The sequence below is a fragment of the Solanum lycopersicum genome, chromosome 8, assembly GCF_036512215.1.
Source record: "Solanum lycopersicum chromosome 8, SLM_r2.1".
Taxonomy (NCBI): domain Eukaryota; kingdom Viridiplantae; phylum Streptophyta; class Magnoliopsida; order Solanales; family Solanaceae; genus Solanum; species Solanum lycopersicum.
Window position 1 is genome coordinate 66,603,424 of NC_090807.1, and position 18,681 is coordinate 66,622,104.

The 18,681-nt window shown below is 28.2% G+C and overlaps 3 protein-coding genes across 4 annotated transcripts; 1 reads left to right on the plus strand and 2 right to left on the minus strand.

Annotated features, from left to right (window-relative positions):
* Positions 1–5,518: 5,518 nt before the first annotated feature.
* On the minus strand, positions 5,519–9,606 carry LOC101251114 (zinc finger protein CONSTANS-LIKE 1). 2 transcript variants are annotated; one of them, XM_069287836.1, is made up of 4 exons: positions 7,362–9,606; positions 6,545–6,724; positions 6,327–6,442; positions 5,519–5,952 (listed from the first exon to the last, which is right to left on the minus strand). In XM_069287836.1, exons 1-4 carry the CDS (start codon positions 7,905–7,907, stop codon positions 5,907–5,909), a joined length of 888 nt encoding a protein of 295 aa, XP_069143937.1. In that variant the 5' UTR covers positions 7,908–9,606; the 3' UTR covers positions 5,519–5,906. The 2 variants fall into 2 exon arrangements, with proteins under 2 accessions (XP_069143937.1, XP_004245581.1); XM_004245533.5 differs by having other exon boundaries at positions 6,327–6,467.
* A 3-nt stretch (positions 9,607–9,609) lies between these two features.
* On the plus strand, positions 9,610–12,198 carry LOC101250826 (uncharacterized). The gene is made up of 8 exons (XM_004245532.5): positions 9,610–9,843; positions 10,160–10,181; positions 10,704–10,760; positions 10,837–10,918; positions 11,008–11,103; positions 11,218–11,342; positions 11,419–11,437; positions 11,582–12,198. The coding sequence occupies exons 1-8, from the start codon at positions 9,747–9,749 to the stop codon at positions 11,924–11,926; spliced, it is 843 nt and encodes a 280-aa protein (XP_004245580.1). The 5' UTR covers positions 9,610–9,746; the 3' UTR covers positions 11,927–12,198.
* A 4,924-nt stretch (positions 12,199–17,122) lies between these two features.
* On the minus strand, positions 17,123–17,868 carry LOC101250533 (brassinosteroid-responsive RING protein 1). The gene has a single exon (XM_004245531.5). The coding sequence runs from the start codon at positions 17,761–17,763 to the stop codon at positions 17,266–17,268; it is 498 nt and encodes a 165-aa protein (XP_004245579.1). The 5' UTR covers positions 17,764–17,868; the 3' UTR covers positions 17,123–17,265.
* Positions 17,869–18,681: the final 813 nt, after the last annotated feature.

Below are 18,681 nucleotides of genomic sequence, written 5' to 3' on the forward strand. Positions count from 1 at the left end.
TTAAATCAAAATTACAGAATTCTGATTATAACCTTCTGGCTCCGCCCCTGATATGACTAGCAACTAATTTTTCTACTTTTGATTATTAATTAATGTTATTAAAGACACTGTTAAGACATGTTGATTACTTTTGAATGTAATCATTAAGCAGGAGAGAATTAACTTTATGGTTCACTGAATTAAGTCTAATTAATATTAATACTCTAAAGATTTTTAGTGTGCTTAATTAATAATCAAACAGGACTATATATTTAGGTAGAATATGTCAACTTGTGCAAATTTTGCTAATTAAACTTTTCTAAGCCAATTTTTCTCTCTTTCATTTTTACTTATTTGCACTTTATACGTTTCTTAATATAAGAATAAATAATTAATATAAGTATTTTATCACGATATCTATAATAATTAATGTATGGTCTTAAATCTTGAATATTAATTTGGAAAATAATTAATGAAGGTAAAATAATAAAGAATCATCTTTCTTGATATATTAAAGTGAAGTGAAAATGTATTTTTTAAATACTGAACAAGTGAAAGTGAATTGAGGAAATAATTTACTACAATATAGTTAGATATTGCGAAAATGGACAAGTATTCATTAAACTATGATCGAATTTTGAGTTACACACTTTTATCAATTAAAATAAGACTATTTTTTTTGTTTATTTTTTTTAGTATTGTCTAGTGCAAATAAAATTGTGTTTAGCCCATCTCATAATTTTCAAAATAGTAATCACCTAATTATCACTCTTATTAAGTTTCATTAATTTCTGACTATTTGCTGCACTAAATAAAAGAGATGTTAGTATATTCATAATTGTAATTATGTTATGAACGACTAGTGTAATATTATTTAACCTATAATTTGTTGAATAATTTCTCTCTTAATTGGACAAAAAAGGCAACAAATAATAATATAATTTAACTACTATAGAGCTAGCACAAAATATTTTTGAATTCTTTAAGTAAAAGTTAAATATAGAAGAACATGAGACCTTTTATTATTTTTTATAATTTATCAAAAAAGATCAGTCAAGGAATTTCAAACCCTAGAGCCTAGGAGATGTAATTTAATAGTATTATAAGTAATAATAAAAAAATAAAAAGAACCTAATAAAATTATTATATTTTTGATCAATTTTCCTTTGTGTGCTGTCAAATCAAGTGATATATATAATTACTATAATTTTGCTAAAACTATTTGAGCCCTTGATAGAATATGGTCGGTATAATGTCTTTTAATTGACATTTTATAGTGACCTAATTATGATTTTACTTGCTCATAATTAAAATTGATTCTAGGTTGCTTAATTTTATATTAATTTTAGGTTGAAAATAACATATGTATGTCTACACAATATTAATTCCAAGTACATATGTGGTAATGCTCGATTATTAAAATATCGTACAATTTAATATAATTAATAATGTTGATTAATATGAAAAAAATCTCGTTCATCTGGCTATATCGTAATTACCAAGCATTTATTCATTTGTATAGATATTTCATAGGTTGTAGGCACAAATGAAGAAAAAAAAAACTTTCCAAAGCTTGATTAGCATCTTTTAATTATAAGCAACTTTATTTAATTAATACTAGTTGTCACCACTATTATTAATGAAATGACAAGCTATCTCCTTTACTAAAAAGTTTGTGAAAATTATATATAGAAAATATGCCCAAAAAAACCCTTTTCTTTGACTAGCTAACACATTGATACCATTTTCAATTCATTTCTTATTAGGTTAAAGAAAAGTTGTGACTCAATTATTTATTTCTATAAATGATGATAGAAAGAATATAGTTCTTCTAAGCAGCGATAAAATTATCTTTGTGTAACTACAAATTATGAGTTCAATAATGAGTCGTGAAAAGAGCGTTAAAATTTATACTACGATCGACTGTCTATATCGCACACCTCTAAAATTTGATCTTTTATCTGATAAATATTTTGTGCTCAAATTGTCTGTTTTTCTTCTTTTGACACCTATCAAAAATGAAATTAAGATAAAATTGTTATGAACCCCTAAAAGAAGCAATAAGCATCTAAAAAGGAATAACAAAAAAAAAAGGGATTAATGCAAAGACCGAATCTTATATATTTTTTCATAGCTATGTGTTTGTCATTATTGATCTTTATATATCACAGTATTTTAGTTATGAATTGTTTATTCTACTATTTCTTTTATTTTCTAACAAATTCATTATGCTTTTAAAAGATTTCTTTTTATTTTTATTTTGTCTCAACAAATTAAATTTAATTTAAGATCAAAAAGAAGTCTGCACTGTAAAATAATTTAAAATGTTTCAAAACAATATATAACATTGGTGCTCTATCCAATTAATTGGTCTTCAAATCATTTGCATATTTGACCTTATGATATATTAGGAATCTTTTTTTATAATAGATTCTTTCTTTTAACGGGTGATATTTTTTTATATTTTTCTTTTAAATGAAACATCATATATCGATAGATAGAACTTATAAAAGAAAAATCAAGTCAATAAAAGATATTGATTACAACTTTTGAATTTATATGTTGAAAGTAGAGTAATTTTTAACTAGAAAACCATGTAATTGACCATATTTATCGTGTGAAATATTGTATATTAATGAATTTAGTGCAAATGAGAGACTTTTGGTTTGAGTTTTTCACGTGATATTCGATAAATACTTTAGCACATTTTCAATTAATATGAATTCACACCGTATGAGACCTATTAAAGAAAAAAAACATTTTCTATATTATTTTTTCTATTTTAATTAAGACTCAAACCTGAAATCTTGATTTGATCGTTGACCTAGAGAGACTTAATAATTTATTGCACCATATAAAATGAATGCATTTTTAGTCAACTTTATCTTGGTTACATTTAACACTTCCCATTTCTAAATTGCTAGCCATATTCTTCTTATGGTAATATTTTGAGTAACTTTAATTAATTATTGAGAGAAAAAATAGTGAAAAGAGAAAACCAACTACTAAGTTAATGGAATGAGCAAAATGCAAAAAGAATTAATATTTAAATTGATCAACAAACAATCCCAACAAAACAAAGATTCCAATAGGAATATCATCACTTTTGACCAACACACTCTTAATTTAATTTCTCATGAAAGAATAATTCCAATTTTATTAAATTAAAGATAATAGTACTAATTAAGTTTCAACTTCAATATACCCTATCATTGCAATTGCTATAGATTTGGAGTTCTATTGGACAAATAATAATTATTATTATTATAAGATACCTGAAATAATATATTTAATACTCAATGCTTTAATTAATTTATGGGTGGAATGAGAAGACAATGTATTAATTAAAAATGTTGTAAATTTAAAATACAAAAAAGTTGTTTTTGGACTGGCTTTTGCTTAATCCTGAAGAACGATTCTTTAATTCTTGTCAAAATTACAATCTATCTTTTTTACGAGGAAATTCGTAATTGTTATTTTATGGTACATACTGATAAATTCTATATTAAGGAGGTAAATTAACTATGAATCTCATATAACGAGCTTAATTTAAAAAATAAATAAAGATCACTTGCTCAATTAACTCGATCATCTTTTCCGATATGTCTCTCTTATTTATTAAATAAATTAATTTTATAATAAGCTCTGATTTTCAATGATAGACGATACAATCATAGCATATGTGCACGAACGACTCTAATTAACAATTAAGAGTGGGGATTTTTTTTTTATATTTTCCAAAAAAATCATAAACTACAAACTATCCCATATGTCACCATGATGAAATTTCAAAAGTATATTTGTTAGTTTTTCTTTTTTCTTTTAATATGTATTCAATATTCATTTTCTAATTTTTATAAATTAATCAGTCACATACCCCATTTTGGGGATAAAACTTTCTATCAAAGATAAATCATTTTTCAAAAATTAAAATCGGAAACCATAAGGTGATATACACTTAATTTCACCTTTCGAATCGAACCTCTCCAAAATTAAAATCAAATTGAAGTATAGTATTTCTACGTGAGTTTTAACTTTTATAGGTTGATACCGTAAATAATTCTATTAGATAATTTAAAAGATAATCATAGGTGGTTTTTTAATAAAAATAGTACCCGAGAAAATAAGGCAAGATATGCGCTATATAACATGTTAACGTATATTGAGAATGTATATAAATAATAAACACGTGTATATACGGATAAAACATACCTTAACTAAACTCCGTTACACCCCACCCCACCCCACCCCACCCCACCTCCCACATACACATAACCTTTTTTCGTAATTTATACTTTTTTTACTTATGTGACATCTAAACGTCTCCCACGTGTTTCAACTATGTTGACTCAAAAAATATGCTATGTAAGTCAAAAGATGTATAAAATTATAAATATAATTGAGTTAGAGGAGAGAGGTAATAGAATTTTAGTTTATTTAAGTGTCTTTGAGATTTTAATTTTAATCTGAGGATACTTGCGTTTTATCTTTTTATATATTATAATATTTTTATCTTTTTGGAGGGTGGGGGTTAATTTCTATTGATATAGTATAGACTAAAAATATATGCTATGTAGTAGTTAGTGATGGCTTGCAGTTGACTAAACCACAATGTATATATATTTGGAATTATAATACAAAATAACACAATTATTCTTTATGATATATAATTATTTTAATATGTAAATATATGTCCACTTTGTCTTCCTTTACTGCATATTATTTGTTTATTCTTCTTGTCTCCACTATCTTTCTATTCTTCATGTGCTTCCCACTTTGAATTTCTAATGTGTTTTTTTGGGATTCAATTAATATTTATACTAAAATTTGATTAAATTTAAAATATATATTTTAAAATTTACTTTTAAAGTAATATTTTTAATAAATAAATATAAAGCTAAAATTTTTGATTAAACATGAAAGGATCTCAATTTTCGTATAGATATATAGTTTTATCATGCATGTATAGTTTCATTCATCGTTGCATATAATAGTATCAACTATATATTATTAAGTAATGTTTAAAATAAATAAATGTAAATAGATTTAATTTTGAGTTATACTATAAAATGACGATCTAAATAAAATTTATACTTTTTATTTAATTTAATTTGTCTGCCTTGTTTTTTATCGAAGTTTTATTTATTTTCATCGTGAAATAGTGGACTGCTCGTGACAGTAATTTTTTTTATCTTTTATGTATATACTAATAATATGTTAACTTTTTTTTTCTTTGTGAGGTATAGAAGCTAATTTCAAAAAAAAATATTGCTTATGTAATACTTGGATATTTTTCGTAAAAATTTTAATTTCGCTATTGAGATAGACAAATAAATCTCATGTGTATAAGTTAATATATTTATCTTCTTAGTATATTTATTTACTTTTTTATATTTTGATTTTTGATAAAAATCGTAACTGAAATAGGCATCTCATGCATTTTGCATGGTTTAATTTAGCCTACGTATATTCTTCATATTTTAATGATCATTTCCAAACATATGTGTAACTCATACTCAATACTATTATTAGACATAAATAAAAACAACCATATAATTACAGATTTAATTAATAGAAATCTTATACATTTTTTAAAAATAAAATAAAATAGAAGACAATAAGTTGTAGATGACCTCTTAATAGTAACTAATGAACTCCTAAACAAATAAGACAGAAAAACAATTTGTGCTATAGCTAGTCTACCCCCTCCATAGACATTTAAGTTGTAGCACTTGCAAGTGCACCTAATTAATTTATTCATAAATTAAAACCAAAGCTAATATCCTCCATTAATCATGGTTAATTAATCCAAACTTTAATGACTTAATTATAAAATTTAATCTCTAATTATGACCCAATTTAGTGTCTTGAATATTGTTGATGATATTGTGTCATTGATCCAAAGTTGTGATAAAATTGTTTTCTTCCTATTGAGCCTTGACGATCTTCTTCCTCTTCATGAACTCCCTCAATCTACAACCACAAAAATATACAAATAAAAAAAATTAAAATAAATAACTACAAATGTTCATCACTAATTAAGGGTTACTTCGCTCCTAATCAGGTGTTTGAAAAATATCTTTATATGAAAGCGTCGCGCTTTTCATTTAACAGACCTTTATGGAGTTTTAAAAAGTACATACATATATTCAACTCTTTTTTTTTATAAGACGTAATATAGTATTACTGAACATGCAAATTCATTATTCAATCCGCTATTAATATATAATAGCTCAAAATTGTAGTAGCAAGAATATAACTTTTTTTTGTTGATACAAAATAAAAGTGGGGTTCTTTTCTTTTTCTAATTTAAGAAAAAAGGTGTAAGAGAGAATAATTATATTTACCCAAATATCATCTTCATCTTCGTATCGATTAAACAATGTTGATGATGAAGTTTTCGGAATCTCAATACCAACTTCATCGTTACGAGCAAATCTTCCACGAACCCTTGGACGATTGTCTGCTAGTGTTTTTCGACATGCATACTGTTGTTTATCATGATTTAAATTTTTTTTTAATATAAATAATTAAAAAAAATTAAAAAAATTAATTAATTAATTACCTTAATTGTTTTGTTAAAATTTCTTTGAGTTCTTTTTGCTCTGTATCTATGAATTCTTTCTTTTCTTTCTTCTGCAGTATATCTTCCAACTTTGATATTTGATGCTTCTTCGATAAATGTTCTTTCTCCTGATAATGGACTTGTTGATAAAGTGTTCTTCGTTTGACTTGTCTTCATTTTCTGTTAAAAATAAGGATAAATATGGAAAAAAATAACTTTTATTATATGTAACGATAGTTGACTATGTAAGACGGTTAAGAAAAAAATTGAGATATCAAAAAAACTTGTTCTTAAAATTTATGATTTTAAACATGTCAAGACATAAGTATGTATATATATATATATATATATATATGCATCTTTTAAGTGCATGAATTCTCGATTCTTGAAAACAAATATTTAATGGGTTTTGGATTCTCGTAATAACTTTAAAAAAATGGGAATATCTCTTTTTTCTGAAGTTATATGAACGAACGGTTTGACACGTTGAAAATTACATTGATTGACTTTGTTCACTAGGTTATAGATGAATTATTTAATACACAGTAACCTAATCTTTTAAATACAAAATAAAAATAATGTTTGAATCAAAATTATTAAATTCTATTGAACTCGTAAAAATATCTGATTTCTATTGCGCAAACAACTATTTAAGTTGATTCTTCATTTGAAAATAGAGTCGAAATTATTTATGTATGATATATTAGCTATCTGTATGACTATTTATGTAAAGACTTTTTCAAAATATCGAAATATGTCATTCTTTTTCTAAGTAAAACATTAGAAAAAAAATGGTAAATGAGATAAGAGGACTAACTTGCAAGTCACCAGTGCTGCAAACTCTTCTCATTTGTCCAGAAGAAAAGCTGTTTTCAGGTGAGCTAATTGCTGCTGATGTTTGAAAATTTGTAGATTCAATTAAACTATCAAAGTTTGGTGTAAAAATAGAGAAACTTTGTTTCTCATTATTATTATTATTATTATCAAAACAATTGCTACTAAAACTCCTTTGCATCAATTTCACATCATTTTGAAAAGCACCAAAATGATCAGATTCAAATTGGACTTGAACTGGAAATTCCTCTGCTTTAACAGAGTAATCACCAAATTCAAAATTTGGATTTACAATTGGATAAAGTGAAAGATTCTCAAATTGATGACTTGGAGGTGAAGATGATAGAAGTGTTGAAGTGATTTGATCAAATGAAGTCGCTTCATCAATTTTGTTTTCAGGGAGTTCTTGTATCAAATAGTTGGTGGGCATGGTGAAACTGTTGTTTTCTTGAAAAATTGAGTTGTCAATGAAAGAGGGAGAAAAAGGGTCAGTGAAAAAGTTGTCAAATACAAAAAGTTCAGAAGACATTGAGGAAATTGAAGTGAATTTTTTTTCTTTCTTCTTCTTAAAACGGAAAAAATGAGTGATGATTAGTTTATTCAGAATTTTCAAAGAAAGAAGACAAGAAACTCATTTTTTCTCTGATTTTGTTTTGGTACTTATTGAGATATAGGAGGAAAAAGTTTTGTGCTTACTATTGCTTTTGTTTTTGTCTGCAACTAACTGTGGAGAAAGAAAGACAATTTAAATTTGGAGTGTTGTTTCTCTGTGGAAGCAACAACAAAAATAGACGAGGAGAGAAGACTAGTCCACTTCCATTATATAAAGGAGGAGACTTAACAATCAAGTCCTTTTCATCCTTTTTTTTTTTAAATGTGGTTAAAAGTTTTTTTGTTGCGACCTGATTTATAGGTTATGAGTTTGAGTCGTGAAAATAGTCGGATAGATTGGTATGCTTTTTGAACTGTGATTCTTTTTCAAGTCATGAAAATAATCATTAATGTTTAGAATAAGTAGACTATTTGTGTCATGCTTTTTGAAGTACAATCCTTTCTCGAGTCGTGGAAATAATTATTTATGCTGACATAGGTACAGGCGGTCTATATAATGCTTCTTGAAGTGATAGACTCTTTATAGAAAAAAAAAATATACATTCGAAATATCGTAAATAGTATGCAGTACTTTTCTTCATACTTTTGGGGTATTCGCGTTCCTGTTATTAAAAAATTAGAGTGTATATAACCTTTATATTAACGGACATACATCTTTCATAATCTTATCTACCGACCGACATTTATTTCACCGAATAAATTGTATCACGTATTCCTATTTAGTCTTCCGTTAAAGTGAAGGACATATATGCTCTAGTTTTTGAATTACAGATGAACTAATGAATATGACAGAGTATCTACATACTATTTACAATAATTAAGAGATATAGTTATCATTTTCCCCTTTAATCATGCTTCTTGAAGTGCAATCCTTTCGCAGGCTATGAAAACAATCATTAATATTAAGATATAATAAACGGTCTATATCATACTTTTTGAAGGAGTAAAACTTATCCGCGTCGAGAGTTTACATCAAGTCAATACATGCATGTCATATTTTAATTCATAGTTCATTTTACTCTATTAAATCAAATACTAGTGGAGATTGCATTAATTTGGTGTAAACACCCGGTACGAATAAGTTTTTTCATTCTTGAAGTGTTATTCTTCCTCGAATCATGAAAACAATCATTAATACTTACCTAAGATAGATTGTTTATATCATACTTTTTGAACGGTTACTCTTTCTCGAACTATTAATATGAGATATTTTGTGCACGAATAAATTGTCTGTTTTTTATTTAAAGAGTTTTCCAAATATTTTTATCATCTGTTTTCCATTTCATTTGAAAGTAGACTATCAAGTACTACTATTGCCTTGATATTGTTTTTGTTTATTTTTGGTAGAATAAATTGAATTTTTCACTAAATTTCATCTACATTTATGAACTTCTAAGAACTTAAATCTATAATGTGTTCAATTTTTTTTATTTTTTTTTATGCGTGGGGATTGACAAAATCTGACTATGGATTGAATTTCTGTTTAACGAAACTTATTTCAGTCCATTAAATTTTTTTGCGTACAAAATTCAATTTCTCAACGGAAAAAATGGAGGATAAAACATACAGTGAAGGATGAAATGAGTTTTTCAAATTCTATTGGTTAATGAATTTTCTGTTCTTATAAAACACCAAATTCGATAATTCAATTGAATTTTTTGGCTCTGGGAACTTAACGTTTCGTCTTCGTCTTTGTTGACGACGAAGATAGAAGATTTCATATACATTGTATCTAAAAGTTTTATTGAAAGAAAAAATGTCACAAGCCCACCTTAATAAGGCGGAAAATCGTAAATTTTTTCAAAATCTATGGCGTACAGATCTCATGAGCACCCTTAAAGCTGATCCACCATGTAAAATTTCTCTAATACGGAGAATGTTTGCTCAGACTCTTCAAAAATATTGTTTGCACCCGTCTCACTGCAGTGGTGAAATTAGGAATTTCGCTAAGCATGTTCAATACTTTCGTAATAAAAAGTTGTTTTTGATTTGTATATACACGGTGTTGTTTTTCGATGAAGGGTGTTTGAGTGACTATCCTTAGGGTCAATGTCACTGGTCGTTTGATATTTTTGAAGAGTCTGAGCAACTCGTGATTCTTTTTGAAATAAGAATATAAAGAGTAATGTGTTTGTCTTTCTAATTGTTATTCATGTTTTGGTTTTGCAGTTTGGTGTTTCGCGCTGTGGTGGTGAGTTGATTTGCTCTTTATTTGTGTTTGTTTCATGAGTTTGACTACTATATGTATATATGTTTGTGTTAAAGGGGTTCATCGTCTTGCTGAACGATTTCATAATTCAATCGGTACATAAATGTGCATATGTTTATGGTATGATTTTGCGTACATTCTATACCCTACTCGTGAGGTTTTACTGGATATGTTGTTGTTCTTAGTTCGTATCACAGCAAATATTGAAGAACAGAATCCTCTGCTGAAACTTAGTGTCGTAGCAGATATTGAAGAACTAATACTCTTTCACTGCTTATTGTGTACTCCTGCATCTTGATTACGCTTTTACTCATATTTTGTCATCTAATAAATATAATTAGTGGATTAACTAATAGGACGCGACAAGATTAGCTGATAGCTAAAACGATGTAGCATTTTTCATAAAGAGAACAGAATTGACAGAAACGTCGATTCATGAGGATTCCTGTTCTACTGATCTAGTAGCTATATATATAATGTCTTCTCTGATCTCATCGACTGCAGTGGACCATGTTCATCGTATGTGCTAAGGAAACGAGCTTTATATGGCGATATGACAAGGTAATATACTTTCTTTTTTTCTTCACTATCGCGTTAATTACTGCCTTTCTCATGAACAAACTTCTGTTTTCGACAGGTATAAGTGCTGCGCTGGTTATATGCCTTGCAGTGGTAAATGTGGTGAAAGTCGTTGCCCTGAATTTTGCCTTGTAACTGAGGTCAGCAAATACATAAATCGGGAATAAGTTGCATCGTTGTATAACAATATTCTGATGTGTAATTCTGATCTATTGACTTTCGCGACTAGGTCTGTTGTTGCTTTGGAAATTCAGTGAGCTCAACTCGCTTCTTGTTGCAAGATGAATTCAACATCAGAACAACAAAATGTGATAATTGCATTATCGTAAGCTCTCTCTCTGTCGCTGTCTCTCCAAGTCTTCCTCATTTGTTAGCTCGCGTAGTTCAAGTATATGCAATTTGATCATCAAAACATGTTTTCTATCCTAATTCCTACTAGGGTTTCATGATAGTACTCGGACAACTTGCTTGCCTATGTAGAATCGCGGCTTGTCTTACTGGAGATGAAGGACTTCAAGATGCTGCTCATATTTTGACATGTCTCTCTGATATGGTCTACTATTCGTAAGCTTCTATATTCCTTAGCATTATATCATCTACGAAAACAATTGTACTAAATTTGCTGCACATTTGATTGCAGGGTCTGTGCCTGTATGCAGGTAAGTTGATTGTGTGTCCCAATTTTTGTTTGCTTTCTAGTTATAGTTAAGTTGCTCTGATCGTGAGGGTTATATGTAGCAACATGATCATCATCTTTATTTGCTCATTTATCGTTTTGAATAGTACTATTGTTGAGATTGTAGACGCAACACAAAGTTGAATTGGATAAAAGAGATGGCAAGTTTGGTGATCCTTCACCTATGTCAATACCACCTGTTCAGCAGATGTCGCGGATTCATCAGCCTTATGGGCCAGCAGTAGGATATCCTCCGGCCTATGGGGCACCTTATGGTCAACCACTGCCTCCTCATCAAGGTTATCCAGCATCAGCACCGCCACTACCATCATCTCAACCTCCTGGCTTCCCACCGCCCTCAGACTCAGCTTATCCTCCTCCTGGTCCCGGAGGTTATCCACCACCCTCGGCCTCAGGTTATCCTCCTCCCGCACCTTATCCACCACAACAACAACCTGGTTTCTGGAGGTGATGATTTTGAAGATTTATATTTATGTCGTTTCACATTAAATGAAGCGCAAAATGAGGAACACAAATTGAATGGCAACCATATTTTTTCTACTTGGACTGAGATCTATATATGTAGATTTCCTTGTCACATGAAAATATATATAGTAGGCTTTTTTGTGATTATTTAACAGAACATATTTATGCATTGTAGAGCTGAGTTATTTTTTGGTGTTTGAATTTGTGACATGTGATGTGCTAATAGAAATGGAAAACATTCATTTTGATTGTTGTTTACTAGCTAAGCTTATAAGTGCATGTTTTTTGTTTTTGTTTGTATGCTTTATTTAGTATGTGGTGAGGAGAGTGTTAGAGCAACAATGAAATTCTACGAAAGATATAGCCTGACCTCTTCCTTTCGATTTTAGAAAGTGAAAGTCCTTATCGATGTGACAGAATGAGTAGACTGTGCTCTTCCTTTCTGTATCCTATAGGTCACTGGATCGATCGGTATTGGTAAATGCCTCATGAACATTCAAGAGTTTAGTGGCACTTGTGGTTCAAAAAATGGTCCGAAAAGGTATTTTTGATATTCAAAACAAATGAAGGATAAAATACAAGTTATTTTTAACGATGCAAAAATATTTTAACATTTTCTCATTTAATCAACAAGGAATTATTAACGTATAAAGTTAATTAGAGTAAGACGTATATATCTAAAATCATTTTCTTAGTGTGGACGCAATATTTTCAATTCAAAACTATACATTATAGTAAAACATTTATAAGAAAGAAGATTACATAGTTTATTACTTCTTTACATTAAATTCACATGTTAATCAGAAATACGTAATGGGCATAGCACCTTGTTAAATATTCCATAATTCACTAATGATTGATCATTATACATTTGAACAATAAACAAAATTGGTGAAGATTAAAAAAAAAGTAAACTCCACTCACCTGAAATTTAAAAAGAAAAAAGAGAAAAAGACAAAATAATACTACAAATATTATAGTACTAATAAACTGCTGACTGTGACTATAAATCTTTGACTTTGCATCGATACATAAATCAATAAAAAAATCTAATTGAGACGATATAATAATTATTGATATAGTGATTATTAAATAAATTAATATTATTTTTAGCTCAACTGTTTAAATAAGAGAATAACTCATGATATGATTATTAAATTTAAAACAGATTAAAAAATAAAAATTATTTCAAATAATTATCTAGCGTAAAATTAATTTTTAATTAATCGATAAAATTAATAGTAAGAAGTTACGTGTACTTTAGCAACATGAATCATTGTGTGTTAGTTGTAATAATTTTTCTCTTTTGGAATATATTTTTTAAAAAAAAGGTATACTACAGTCTAAAGTGAAGCGTGGGCGGCTATCCTATTTATTTCATTTTTTCATCTTTTAATCTACTTTTTCGAGGAAAAAAAATAAAAAATCATTTTGATTTGTTTCATATATTTTCTTCATTTCGTATTTTGATATTAAATTTAATTTGATTTACCATTATATATGTTAAAGCAAGAGATTTTTCGAGCCTTAAAAGATATAAAAATTTAAAATTTGTTTCTTGAAAAATACGATTAAAATTATGAAAATATAATTCGTTCAAATCTTAGTGAATGTTTTATTTTTTTTAGCAATTTTTTTAATTATAAATGAAAATCATTTTTTATAAACTCTATTTTTGTAACTCTTACTCCAATATATTAATATAATCAACCTTTTATGTACATAATTCGTTTTTTTTTAATAAAAAAAGTACATACCAAAACATTATCCAATTTAATATTATTATTTATTAATGGAAATAAAAGACGGCCATATATAAAATTATACGGCTTCCTGTGACTTTCCAATGTTTGACTAATTAGTAATATAAACAAACAAACAAAATATTTATTCATAATAAATGATAGTAAAAGACAAAATAAGAGAAACATAATTGAAATTAATTTAGCTGCGTGAAGCAACAAAGAAATGACTTCTCCCGATATAAATTAATTTAGCAACATTATTTTTGTTACGGAGAATTATTGTGTATCGATGAAATTTTTTATTATTAATTTTAAGTTTGAATTTGAAGTATAATTTTCTTTATTGAAAACACTTAGAATTTGTGATGCGTGAATCAAATTTTTATCGTGACTTAATATAAATTTTTTTTTTAATTTTATGAATGATTTTTTATTAAGAAATAGACAAATTGAAAAAAAAACTTTTGTATTGATTTAAGAACTATACGAGACTATTTATAAGTAATTATAAAGAGAATAAAAAATATTTTATGATTATAAATATTAAACTTTAAAACATTATATTTCTCCTATTGGCTGGCTATAGATTACGTGGAATTTGTCTGGCTTGGACACGTGGCACTATGGAAAGTTTCATTACGCGTTGGGCACGTCTCTAATTATAAACAACGCACGATTTTTTAAATCTTTTTCTCTCGATATTTTTTAAATATCTATCAAATTTACGTAAATTTAAACTTGGGCCATTTGGTTAACTAATAAGATCAAAAGTATATACTAATAATCCACTTCGAAGTATATAGATATGTATATTACATGTATAATATATGTATATATTTAATATAAAAATATACACTATATACAACCGTATATACATTTTATAAATTAGATGAATAAAAGAAATTGAATCGTAGTTTACGTTGGATAATAACTTTTAAAGTAGAATACTTTTTATCAAAGATTAATTTATGCTTTAAAATCGAATTCAATCGTTGATTAGGAATGATAATAAAAAAACGAAATCCTTTATTTGATGCTTCATATAAGAAGTCTGGCTCCTAAAGAACATAAATTTCAACCTATGGAACCAAAAGGACATGTTCCTAACCAAAAGAAAGTTAACGAACGTGTTAAAGAGAAAGTTATCGTTTGCTCAAAATTGAACGAACGATCCGTTTTGATATGTATTTTTTAGAAATAGTTAAGCTAATAAGAATGTAGGACAATTCCCATGCTCCACCACTTTTCATCAACTTATTTCTTGTACATTTCTATTTATTGGACTAGTCCAAATTAATCACCTAATTAAGTATGAGAATTATATATGATTTTGGAGAAGAAATTTTTGGTACATGACAGCTTTCACATCTGAGGAAAAGAAGATAAGGGAATATTATTAAACAGCCATACATACACATAATAAACAAGTTCAATAATTAAAGAGACAGTAACAAAGGTGTCTATTAATTGAATATATGAAGGGACAAACAAACAAGAAATGGGCACAAAGATCAGGATTGAAGGCCAACACTACAAATGGCAAAGTTTTGCTTAGGACAAGCCCATAGAGGCCAGGTTGATTGTGCTACTTTAATTAGGCACTTGTTTTTTTTTGGTTATTGTGACCTAAGATTGAGACTCATTCCTATTGATTGAGATGAGTGTTGCCTACCCACTAAGAGTTCGTGAAAATACCATGATTGAAATTTCTTCTATCTTAAACAGCATTTTGGATTGTTGGCCAATGATTATAATTTAAGTTTTATTGATTATGAATTTTAAAACGATAACTTTATTGTTAGTCAATGAATTCAACATGTTTGCACATATTTAATGAATTTCTCAATAGATATATATGATTTGAGTAGAAACTACTACATGATGTCGAACATGTATCCTAAAGGCTATCTTAACCATTAGGTAGTACTTTAGTTTACATCGTATATAAATATGACCCTTAACTTGACGTTAACGGGCAACTATGACCTTTAACTTAAGATGTGCACAAGTAGACAATTAAACTTGTATAAAATTGAATAAATAGACACAATCGTCCTACATGACACCCTGCGTGGCAATTTTGTAACCTACATGGCATCCTACGTATATTATGTCACATAGGACAAGTGTGTCTATTTGTTCAATTCTATACAAGTTTAGACGTCTACTTGTGCACTCCAAAAGTTGAAGGACATTGCTATCAGCTGAAGCCAAGTTAAAAGTGATGTTTATATATTATATTAATAAAAAATGAATCTATAATCCTCTCTGAGTTCATATTAATCGAATCAGTAAACTTCATATACAAAATATCTTAGAAGAAATTAAAGTTGTCAATCTAGAACTTAACTAGTATAGATAGGTCTTTTTTGTGTTGGCTGGGGGCATGTAATATTAGCTAGGTACTCCATTGAAAACCCTAATTATATTCTAAGACCTAAGACCTAGGTTCTATTCTTCCATGCTGACACAAAACAACAAACCCAAGTTCCATCAAATTAAAAAAGACATAAAAGAAATTAATAGCTCTAACTCACATAACATATGCTTTAACTATTTGGAGTAGTATAAGGGAGGTTTAATGAACATGTTCTTATAAATGAAATTGATTACCTCTACTTTGGAAATAAAATACTAAATGAAATTTCTCTGTTTTTAATTATAGATTTCAAATTAAGTATCGTGAATAAATTCAAAGAATCGAGATAACTAATCACTAATTTACTTTTCAAAAAAAAAACATATGATACACTATTGAAGTGGAAGACAAGATCCGGTTTAACCGGCAAGGTACAAACACTTGATAAGCCAACAGTATTCCACACTACAAGCCCCTCATGTCTTATATTTATCTCTTAATTTCTTCAACTTCAAAAAATAAAATAAAATAAAATTATAATATGTAATATGAATAAAGTCATTGGTCTTAATTTCATAAGACAAATCGTAACAAAAGCTTTGAGATCGAATTTTATTATTCTAATCATCAGCTCTAATTTAGAAAGAAAAAAAAGATAAAAGGAATATTTAAGATCACTTACTATATGAATTTTTATAATTATACTCTTTAATTTCTAACATGTTAAAAATTAAATAAATCGATGATGTAACATTGCGTTTATCTTAAATTTGATAAAATAATGTGAAATTATGAATGACTTTGTCTCTTATATATATATATATATAACACTATTGACCAAATTGTGAGACCATTGAGTAAATAGTAGCCAAAATTGACTCAATTTGGAAGATAATTAATTGAAGGAGTGTTTCAATTGCAATTATGATAAGTGAGTTCTTCCGCTTTAACTCAAGAAGTTTTGATTTTGAATTTTTAAAATAATATCATTAAAAGTACAATTGTAAAAATATAAAGCACATTATAAATATGAATTTGATTGAAATTTTAATATATCGAATCTAAAAATATACTAAAATTAAAAATTAAAACTATTTATCTTCATTCCATATTCTCAAAATTGTAGACACTATACAATAACTTTTTCCTCCATAATTATTTTTCCCCCTCTTTTTTTTATCTTATAGTATATATACATTTTTAAACTATAAAAAAAAATTGCTACAAACCGGCGGCGACCGGAGAATACTCGCCGTAAAAATCAGAAATGCCGGAAGCCAACCATAATCTCTCATTAAAGCTCTCTTGCATATCGTCCGGAATAAATGGCGTCCGGCAAAGTGGACACGTTTTCTGATCATGATCCATCCAACGATCCAAACAACTCCGGTGAAAAATATGCCGGCAATTCGTCAACCGTCGGATCTCATCCTCTCCGTCAAACTCATACAAACAAACTGCACAACTCTCCGGCGGGTCAACCAGCTCAGAGAACTTCACCACCGGAAGTAGCTCCCGGATCAACGCCGCCGACACTGAATGAAGCTCCGAGTGTGATTCGGGTCGGGTTGGAAACGACATTTCCGGTTCGAGAAAATCACCTAAACCAAAAACAGTGAAAATCGTGCAAATGAACTTTCTGACGAATCCGAGAACCGTTAGTAAGTGTACTAACAATTTGGGTAGGAATAAATCCGTATATCCCACCGGAAAACCCATAATTTTTTCTCTTCGTCAGAAAAACTTATAATTGTTGTTATAATATATATATATATATATAGTGATGAGCAAAAGAAGATGAGATTTGTGAAAGCGGAGAGAAAACGGAAAACGGGGAGAAGGGTTATATAGGGGGAGAGGGGGAGATGTGAAATGACAGAAAAGGGTATGGGGTTTTGAGGAAATTACGGTGAATTTGAGGGGTAGGGGGTGGAAGGAGGGGTGGGGGTAGGTAGGTACGTGACGATGTGTTTGTATTATACGCTAATGTCCCATTCGATAGTTGTAGGGGTGCAGTTGTCGTACAATTTGGGCCGCTCACTGATGAACACGTTGTGTTCTTTTCTTTTTAATTGCCTTTTTACCTAAAAGATTTAACGGTGTTTGATTCGGATATCGTTATTTAATACATAAACATTAAAACTATGAACAAATAGATATATGTATCTTGCGTGACAAATTTTACGATCTTTGTCGTATAGGACACATTATATATATATATATATACTTGTTTATTTTTATGATAGTTTGCAAATATAAAGATGCATGCAAATTGAATCGAAATTAAATGAAGTATTTATGTATATTATTTTTTAAAAAAAATATATATTTATTATCGAAATTTAAATGTGATTGAATTGATAAAAATAGTTAAATTTCGATTATCTATAATTATTAATTGATCGATTTGATGAAAATATCTGATAATTTTGAATCGATTCTTGCTCTATCCCATCACGAGGGTGTTCATACGCTTCATTGTTGTACAACTATTACGTACTTTGGAATACAAATTTCTCATTTTTTTCTTATTAAAATTAAATATTTTGGAATTTAGGATTTCTTTTGATGTAAGTTTTCACTATTAAGTTACTAACATTTCATATTTAGACATCGGATGAGAAACTTAAAAAAAAT

Excerpts from the sequence above, each read along its gene's own strand:
- LOC101250826 (XM_004245532.5), top strand. The coding sequence starts at position 9,747 with ATGTCACAAGCCCACCTTAATAAGGCGGAAAATCGTAAATTTTTTCAA. Across the intron at positions 9,844-10,159 it reads CCTTAAAGCTGATCCACCAT|TTTGGTGTTTCGCGCTGTGG; the intron begins GTAAAATTTCTC and ends TTGGTTTTGCAG. Across the intron at positions 11,104-11,217 it reads AATGTGATAATTGCATTATC|GGTTTCATGATAGTACTCGG; the intron begins GTAAGCTCTCTC and ends AATTCCTACTAG.
- LOC101250533 (XM_004245531.5), bottom strand. The coding sequence starts at position 17,763 with ATGGGTTTTCCGGTGGGATATACGGATTTATTCCTACCCAAATTGTTA.
- LOC101251114 (XM_004245533.5), bottom strand. The coding sequence starts at position 7,907 with ATGTCTTCTGAACTTTTTGTATTTGACAACTTTTTCACTGACCCTTTT. Across the intron at positions 6,725-7,361 it reads GCAGCACTGGTGACTTGCAA|AAAATGAAGACAAGTCAAAC; the intron begins GTTAGTCCTCTT and ends TATTTTTAACAG. Across the intron at positions 5,953-6,326 it reads AAGATGAAGATGATATTTGG|ATTGAGGGAGTTCATGAAGA; the intron begins GTAAATATAATT and ends TTGTGGTTGTAG.